This window comes from Sceloporus undulatus, chromosome 2 (assembly GCF_019175285.1).
Source record: "Sceloporus undulatus isolate JIND9_A2432 ecotype Alabama chromosome 2, SceUnd_v1.1, whole genome shotgun sequence".
In the NCBI taxonomy this organism is placed as follows: Eukaryota; Metazoa; Chordata; class Lepidosauria; order Squamata; family Phrynosomatidae; genus Sceloporus; species Sceloporus undulatus.
Window position 1 is genome coordinate 315,833,133 of NC_056523.1, and position 9,593 is coordinate 315,842,725.

At 37.9% G+C, this 9,593-nt stretch overlaps 1 protein-coding gene across 21 annotated transcripts in view; it reads left to right on the forward strand.

Annotated features, from left to right (window-relative positions):
- The window catches only part of TCF4 (transcription factor 4), a 438,455-nt gene that overhangs the window by 388,399 nt on the left and 40,463 nt on the right, over nucleotides 1–9,593 (forward strand). For 16 of the 21 annotated variants that reach the window (XR_006102477.1, XM_042454744.1, XM_042454750.1 and 13 more), the window contains 2 exons: nucleotides 625–701; nucleotides 3,672–3,875. Coding sequence is in view for 20 of the 21 variants with exons in the window: in XM_042454744.1 (XP_042310678.1) it covers nucleotides 625–701; nucleotides 3,672–3,875 (281 nt within the window). In the remaining variant the exon portion in view is untranslated. The remainder of the gene's footprint in view (nucleotides 1–624; nucleotides 702–3,671; nucleotides 3,876–9,593) is intronic. The other 5 variants (XM_042454740.1, XM_042454742.1, XM_042454756.1 and 2 more) reach the window with 2 other exon arrangements.

A 9,593-nucleotide genomic window follows, 5' to 3' on the forward strand; every position in this document is an offset into this window, starting at 1 on the left:
GAAAGAGGGCTGACTGGGTGAGTAAATTAAATAAAAAGCAACCCCTTTCTAAAACAACGTTTATTTTGAGAACTAATGAGTTCAATTGTGAACATTGAAAGAGAATTTGGTACAATTAGGAATTATCTTTGAGTTGCTAACGGAGTTTACAGAAGAGTAGAATGCATATTTTGTGTGCTGTTAACAAAATAACATTTAATTTTTAAAAAGCATAGGTTTGATTACTGAATAATACTGTCAGGAACACTGCTTATGTCTTCTACCAAGTCTAGAATTATAGCATGGCTTAGCATTTCACTTAGCTGTACCATTGTCGTCATCTACACTTCTATTTCAGATACAGGTTTTATTTTGAAGTATTTTTTAAAAATATATAGAAATATTTTTATTATACTCAATCCAAAATAAATTAAATTTTGAATGTAAACAAGTATTCTGGATTTTAGCAGTGGGCATTGCACATAATCACATTTTTCTTGATAAGCGTTTATTTCAAAAGTTCACCATAACTTTATTCTATATGTCTCTGAGAAATAGCATTAACATGTTTACAGTGCTATCCAGAATGTTTGAAAAGGCATTTTATTTGCATAGTTCCAATGGTAACTCCCATTTTACTATTAGCAGGCACAGCTGTTTGGTCTAGAAATGGAGGGCAAGCATCATCATCTCCCAATTATGAAGGTCCCTTACACTCTTTGGTATGTTTCTGGATGGGTGACCGCCTTGGTGTTAGTATTTTATTGCTATCTGCTTCTTTATTTTTTTATTTTCTCATCCATGTTTCTAGAACAAGTTTTTCCATTTGCTGCTGGTTACATGGAGATTTTTATGGCTATTTCCAGCCATGATAGTATCTGTATCCGTTTCTTCCTTTATGTACTACCTGGCAACTAGTAAAATCCAATACACAGAAATGTGGCATACAGTGCAGAATTAATACAAAAGACAGGGATGTATACACATAATAAAGTACAAATTAGAACAATAAAAAGATAACAAGCTGATGAGTATTACATATGACAAATTGCACTGTGTTGGGATTGTGTGTGTTTATCAATCAGTATTCCAATTTGAGAATTTCAAAAATAAAAAAAGATTATTAAAGTAATTATTTAGTTAAATGAAAGAATAGAAGAGAATCCATAGTCTGAAGGAATAGACTCAAAACTTTTGTGAGGGTTTTTTGTTTCTGTCTTTCTTCTTTAACTGAGGAAATCCAGAATGGCCTTATAAACGTAGTTTTGTTGACCTGTCCATGAAGCAAAGGAGAATGCATCTTGGTAGAAGAATAAAGAAAACTTGTGAGGACTTCAGGAGTGACTGCTGTGTTGAATCCAGAGCTTGGGAAATCATGCTGGCCATGGGAGTTGTAGTTCAAAAGTAACTTTTCCAAGCTCTGGCTGATTCATGCAAAATTCATATCCATGATCAGATTGTTGCTTGACTTCAAAATGATTATACAACATAAAACATGGCTTATTAAGCATGCAATGTTATACTGCTTCAATCACACATAGGAACAGTGATTTCATAGTTCATGTGACAAAACATAAAGCCACATATACCACTTTCAACCACTGAGTGATTTTTGCAAATTGTCAGAATGAGGTGCCTATTCCATGCACTTGCATGATGATATTCAGTTTTTATAAGCATCTCACCTGCACAAACCCATCAGTTCTGCAAAATTTCTAATGTTTGCAAATTGTCAAAGAGTGAGATGCCTATTCCAGGTAATTACATACTGATGTTCATTTTTAAAGCATCTATCACCTGCATATGTCCATAATCTTAATATGTCTGACCTTCAGGACATGTGGTAGTAGGCATGAGAAGAATATTAGAAGATTCAGGAGTGTGAAGAAGAGGTTTAGGGAGTATTAGGAGACTATGACAAGGAGAATCCTTCTGAAGCAAAGTAGTGGCCAACCAGGAGGGCAGTGGGCAGATGAATAGGGGATTGTTGTGAGTTATGTTCTAATACAATAACAAGATCATCCTCTAGGATCTCTGTAGGAACCAGGAGATGCCTATATCATTGAGTGCTGGCGGTCAGAACATGGTGACAGGTCACCCTCTCCACTCAGGTGTACACAGCCCCTCTCACCACCCATTGCATGACTTTGGCAGGAGAGGAACCGTGGGCAACTGAACAAGACTCAGCTGTCACTGGCACTGAAAGCCAGTGGGCAAACCTGCTTTTTCAGCTGCCAGCAACTGTGTGACTGGGAGCTGGAATAGGAAAGAAGTGAGGCAAGTGGAGAAATAGCACAATTTTCAAAGACATTCTCTCTCCCCTGTGAGAACAAATAAGCAAACTTGAAAATTAGAGAAGTTTGAAACATAGCTTATGCTAACCTTCCTGAACTTGGTGTACTCCAGGTGTATTGAATTACATACAATCCATAGAGGATGCTCTCATACTCTCTGTGAATGATGAAGCTGTAGTGGTTCAAAACAGCTAGAGGGCACCAGATTGAAGAATACATGCTTCTGGTATGGGGGAGGCAAAGGGATGGAGTGGTCAATGGGGAAGGGGAGTCAAAAGCTCCATTGAGTTCAAATAAAGTTGGGTTTAAAAATAGCTTGCATTAGATTTTCCACTCCGCAAGGCATAATATTTTAGACAAATATTATGTGTTATTATTAGCTTGCCCAGTTTTTCCTGTGACTGCAGTAAGGATAATGTGTTCCTCTTTAAAAGCATTCTGGGGTATTGTTGAATGAACATTCCTTGCCAGAATTTTTTTTCAAGGTATACATTGCTATGCTTGCTTTTGCCCATTTAAGTTGCTCTTTATAAAATAAAAAATGAAGCTCCCTGTGAAGAAGACACTACATTTCTTCATAGTTCTATTGGACTTCAGAGAGTGGGAAAATAGGGGTTTCTCCAAAGAACATGAAAGGGTTTGGTTTTGTTGCAGACAAGGCTGAATTACATTGTTGATAACATGGTTAGGTTTGTGTGGACATTTTAATCTAGTACTGGCTACATAACTAAGTTTTATTTATGTGACATTAACCAGTTTAATTTGTGCTAACATTCTAAAAGCTATTTTGGTACATGTACCATGGTGAACAATGTAGTGACATTGGAAATGGATAGTAGATTAGCGCTTTCCTTATTCTTTCTTCTGACTACTATAGGACCTAAGAAAGCTTGGCATAAGCATCAGTGTGCATGACGTGTTAATTTTCACTTGACTTCAGTAGACCACTTGGGATACATAAAGGCAGCTCAGTATACTCAAACATTTTTAAGTGTCATAGAAATTTGATATTTCTAAGTCATACAAAAGTGTTTCAAAATCAGAGGGCAACATATGTACTGTAGTGGTCATGAGGAATCAATGAACCTGTTTTGCCCACGAAAATGAAAGCTTTCTTTTTGTGAACAGAACTTTCTTGGTTTCCTGGAGGGCTAGTTGGGTCTCATTGTTTTGTATCATAAGCTTAAGGTATCTGTGTGGGTGAGAAAACAAACAGAATAGTATTCACAATGTAAATGTAAATAAACACTCAGAAACAGCCCACCTTTAAGCATCCTACTTCCCCTTCCCCTGACTAATGGTGCAAAATGCAGAATCTCTTTGAATTTTGTCTCAAGCATTAAATGGCACTTCAGATTTGTTCATGCTTCTCTTGATTTGTTTTTCAAAAACAAACAGCAAAGCCGGATTGAAGACCGCTTGGAAAGACTGGATGATGCTATTCATGTTCTCCGGAACCATGCAGTGGGGCCTTCAACTGCCATGCCTGGAAGTCATAGCGACATGCATGGCTTAATAGGGCCTTCTCATAATGGAGCAATGGGAGGTCTTGGGTCAGGATATGGGACAGGCCTCCTTTCAGCCAATAGACATTCACTAATGGTAAGCAATAAAATTTAACCACTACACTTTAAAAATAATGCTAACTGTAAAGTAATTTTGGACTGTTTATACCCCCAGCCTTTTAATTGGAGTCTCACATAAACTGTAGGCAATTTTGTATCTATTGCAGCAGTACTGTGTGAATATTATTAGAACAATAAGTTGCTGTGCTATTGTCTTACTAGACAACAAATATTCTGTATATGTATTATAAAGGTGCCTGGTGCTTTCATTTTGTTTATACTTGTGACTAGATCCCGGCATTCTCTCAATAGCTTCTGATCAAGTTTTTAAAAACTGATTAGTTAGTGGCCACTATTGCATGGCATCTATTTGTACTAAAAATCTGTTTCATTATGGCATTTAATCCCCCCCCCAGTGGACAATAAGAAGGTAGGAAGTGCAAAAATAGTAAGGATGTTTCTAAAATTAATATTATATATACACAACTGGAGCATAGCTGGCATTTATTGCTCCTCTCCTGAAAAGGCAGATGAAGGAATAGGGTTACTGCTGAATATCCAGCAGAATCAGAGTTCAGTCTACTTTTTTGAAGGCTATTGTCAGATTGTTGTGGTTTATTTTTATTTAATTTTTTTTAAAAAAACAACTGTCTTCTAAAAATTATCTTTGTTGCAAACAGTAGAATGTGTCTGCTCCTGCATGGCAAAGGTAATGTTTAAAGCAACCAGAGGGCTGATTCCATGGTTGCCCATGTTCTACAAGCTTGGACATTTGAATATTGCCATGGCCATTCATGAACTGCTTCAGAAAAGGCATCTTTTTCTTTATGACTGTGGGAGCATTAGAATAGTTCTAATGCAAAGCAAAGTTACATCTTTTATAAGAATTCAAAAATCTTTTTCATCCCTTTTTCTATTTTCATTCAGTGTCCTGACACAAAACTAATTTCATTGGGTCTGAAATAACATGGAGAGGAAAGGCCTCTATATTTGGGAGCAGTTAAGAGATGGATTCTTAACCTTTGCTGTATGGATTTCTGATTCCTCTATGAAGAAAAACTTTGTTTTAATAATTCATACTTAGAAACTTACAAGTAGAAATATCTTCTTACAATCTCCATTGTCTTAAGGAATATTATGCCCTCTTATTGGAAGATGTTTCAAATACATACTAATTGCCCCCCCTCCAAAAAAAAAGTTCATCTGTAAAACAGAGCAATATTATTAGTAGCTGCTGGAATAGTACTTCTCCTACCAAAGAATTTGCATGTGTTCCATTTCACATCATATGTGTACTGACAATGTTCTATACAAGTGTTGTCAAAGTAAGGAGCTAACTGACAACTTTACTAATAGACCAATTCAATGTATCTCTCTGATCACAAATTCATATTCAAGCACATGCATGCATGTGCATACACATACCCTACACACATAAGGTGAGTTGTTAGCCTCGTCGCCTTTAACACAGCTGGACATTTTGCAAAAATGATGGAAAACATCAGGACTCACTCTTTCAACAAGCAATTGTATTTTGTGAATGCTACATTTAGCTTTGCTTTTTCCAGCATGAAGTTAGTCTCCCTTTTAAAACAAGGGATATGAGCCAGGTATCCTTGGCCAAATGCTTTCTGTTTGCCCAGGTTTAATGGTTACAAATCAGTGGTGCTGCATTTAGCCAGCCTCCTAATTCATATCAAGATGAAAGGCACTGGATTTATGGGAGTTATTACTATTGAGCTTTGTTTGTTATTAAAAATGGGGAGAGAAGGACCATTTAAATGGTGAAACTCTGCAGAGATCACCTCTTAAAACTAAAGTTGAAAGCTATTGTGTTTTGAGCACTGCGTTATTAAGGGCTAGAAACAGGCCATTGGCATTTATAGATAAAGACATAAATGTTTGCTTGAAGTAGCCAGTAGGCTGAGAAGGATGAAAGATGTTTTTTCAGTATCAATATTCCCAATTTTCCCAATAAAATTAGCATGAACCTGGCATACTTTTGTTCCAGAATAGTAGTTGCTGGGAATTCACTAAAGGATTTTATGGATTATAATTTACCTTGTCCTCCAGTGATGTATTATATATTCTTAGGTTATGTAGACTATCAAGATCTGGATGATTCCGTGCAGAAATACAGAAAGTGTTGCATTTAAGCTGTACAGAAAGCTGGCTTTGTAAAAAGCCAGATCTGCAACTATTCCTATAGATCTGCTCTCAATAAAGGGTAAGAGGAGGGAGTAATTCTCCTCCAATTGGTCGGGGATTTTTATTTTATTTTTTTACTTTGCATATGTTAAACTGATGCAACATGCACCCAGGGCACCACTTCAGAGAGAGTTGTTCCATAAATATGTACTTCCCTCTTATATGCCAGATGTAGCTGAAGTAAGACTTGGGGAGGGAGAGGGGGCTAGAAATGTCAGCTCTGCATATTGTACTGCATGGAAATATCTGACCCTTGAATTTGGCTCTCTGCAATGAAAGAGCAGGTATTTGTCCTTTGCATTACAGACGCTAGTTTGTTTTGATTATCAAATAGTGATTATGCAGCACACAAAGCATGGAACTTTGTTGCCTTGGCCATTGATCTCAAGTTCTTGTTTGCTTATATAAAATCTGTACAATAATAAATAAACCCCAGGCACAAAGTATATTTAACATGGTGTTTTGCACAGTGACAGGCAGGCAATTTTAGAAATATCCCCTCCCTTTAAAAAAAAAAAATCCCTTACCATAGAAGGGATTTGCAGATGTCTTTTTTTTCTGTCCTCTTTTCTTTCTTCCTCCTTGCAGGGGGAAAAACAGTTCCTGGTAGTTCACAGGCAGCATTATTTACTGTCTGAAACTGTAACTTGTGAGAAAGCATCAGGGCTGTTATTTTCTTTCTGGAAAACTGGTCTGAATTTTGAAGTAAGAACACAAGAACAAAGGAAATAGTTTTTGAGTAGAGTCAGTCTTAAGTTAGCCTTTGACCATTTGATACATTCCACTCTGAAAAGGAAGTTGAAGGGGGGAAAAATAAAAAAAAAAAATCAAGGAGGACACTGGTAATGTTTTCCACATTTGAATTTTAATACATGAAACAGGCTATAAAACTTTGGCCAGCTGCAGTAAATAAAGTAGCAGTGGGAGGTATGGACCGGAAACTTGTTCAGAATGTGCTTGTGGGAGCTTTTTTGCCCACTGTACACCTTCATCAGCTTTGTACCATTTTGTCAGAAAGACAGGAGAGTGCAAGTATGCTAAAAGTAATTTCAGGTGGTTGTGGGGTTTTTTCCTGCCAGAACGTTAATTTTCCTCATCAAATAGTCAAAACTAGTATGAATTTTACTGCTTAATAATAAGAACAATGAGATTCATAATAACAACTGTGTTCATAACATGTTTATAACAAAAGGGCATAGGTAGTCTCTTCCAGATTCATCTTTAGGACTGAACTCTTCCACAAAATCTTGAGGCCACCTCACCCACCCTTTTGATATCTTGCTCAACCGATGAGATTGAAGTGGCCCTCCAGATGTTGTTGGGCTACAAGTTGTAGTTGTCCTAAGCCACACAACTAATGGTGAAGAACTCTGGGAGTTGCCATTGAACAACTTCTGGAGGCCCACGTGACTCTCAGAGTGGGACTACAGCTCCCATTCCTCCTAGCATGGCCATTTGCTTTTCTGGCAGTGTATGATGGAAGTTGTAGTGCACATCCTGAGGACACGACACTGGAAAGGCTGCCTTTGAAGTTTCTTGAATCTCTGCTTGCACAACAGAACTTTCCTTTACACACACACCCTTTTTTTCAACTTTAGAAAGTCTATAGAGCATATTGGGAGAACCAGTTGCATGCCTACTATACAGGTTCACAGGGGTCTCTTTCCCCCAACACTGGAATAAGATGGGAGAGTTATCAAAATCAGGAACATAATACCAGAGGGAGAAGATTCCTCCACTCAGATTCATCACTTTCATTGCCGTCCCATCATAACCCACAATCTGCAGTGTTTGGTAGAGACCCACAATCCTGTGCAAGTGAGCTGGAAAGATGCATTGAATGAGCTGTTTTCTGTTTATCCTTGTATTTTGCCCTTAATCCATATCTTCAGCTTTATCTCTAACAGCAACATATCATAATGATAATGCATTACCTTACATGCTACCCTTGATACCATGTTTCTCTCTACTCTGTTGTCTCTTATACTGTCTGAAGCAGGGGTAGGTAATCTATCCCTTTAGATGTTTTCATCTGCAACTTCTATACATTGACCATACTGGCTGGGACTGATGGGAGTTGCACTCCACACATCTGTTCCAGGTTGCTGGACCCTGCTCAAAATGTAGGTTGCAAGATCTTTGGAGTTGGAAACTGCCTTTATGTTTTTGTTTTACTTATGAAACTCTAAAATACCCGCTAATGCTTTCCTATTCATAATATGAATGCATGCAGTTCACAGTTGGCTATTTATAGAAAATCCTTTAACCTCAGAAGTGGAGTCACTTCTGGGATTTCAAAGAGATCATTAAATTATGGTTTGTTCTTGTTGTAACAAACCTTTAACTTACATTTACCTCCAATGACATTCAAAGAGCTGCAAGACTAATTATCAGCCAAGGGGTTGTTCCTATAACAGTCCTTGGTATGATGACAGGTTTATGGAGGGTGGGGAGCAGCTCACTGGTTCCCAGAAATACATATTTATTTTACTTTTTCACCTTTGATCTGGGTCTTTATGAACACAGAATCTGTATTTCTGATAGCAATGCCCAAAATGGAATAGCAGGGATAAAAAGCCCCAGCAGAATATAAGTAATGTCTTGACCAAAATCAGACCCAATGCCATCTGTTTCCAATGACACAGCACTGAGAATCCCTAAAACAAGGCATAGTTGTGATAACCCTTTCCCACTTGTCTAGTGTCGAGAGAGATACTGCCTCTCAGCATTGAAGTTTCATTTTTCTGTCATAACAAATTCCCTTGCCTCTTTCTGCCATTTGTACCTGATGATATTCAGTATTTCTCCATGCACTTACTGAATGATAGTGATGTATGTCATTGATGCAGATGGATGGTGAAGCATGCCGTTGAAACACAGTGATAGTGCTCCAACACATGCTTCAGCATTTACCACAGGGAAGGAAGAATATGTATATAGGAATAGGTGAGCAGCTGGTTCTTCAGATACCCAGTTCCCAGACTGAAAAAAACTAGCGTTTGCAGTTTAACTTTGAAACAAGCTATTGGAGATGTTCTTAAGCATTAGTATTGTATGGAAGGCCTTATTTGAGCAACATTGGTCTAGTCTGAGCAACGTTAATGCATGTGTTTGTTAGTATAACAACAGTGTTTTTTCCCCACTGAATTGCCTGGTCTTGGCCAGAAAGGAGAGCAAGCTTTTGTTTTCGGCTTTTTGCTTTAATTTGTCTCTTTGTTTGTTACTGTTCTTTGTGTTAATAACCTGATTAGCAAATATTGAAAGTTTTCCCTATCACTGTATATCAGTGCTTCTCAATTATTTTCTGTCATGCCCCCCCTAGGAAGAAGAAAACATTTCGCGCCCCCCACGTGACTGTAAATAGTATCATGTCCCACTCACAAGCACGCTTAGCATTTGAAACAGAACAGGCAGCCTCTTGTGCCGGCAAACTACATGTCCCACTCACAAGCACGCTTAGCATTTGAAACAGAACAGGCAGCCTCTTGTGCCGGCAAACTACATGTCCCACTCACAAGCACGCTTAGCATTTGAAACAGAACAGGCA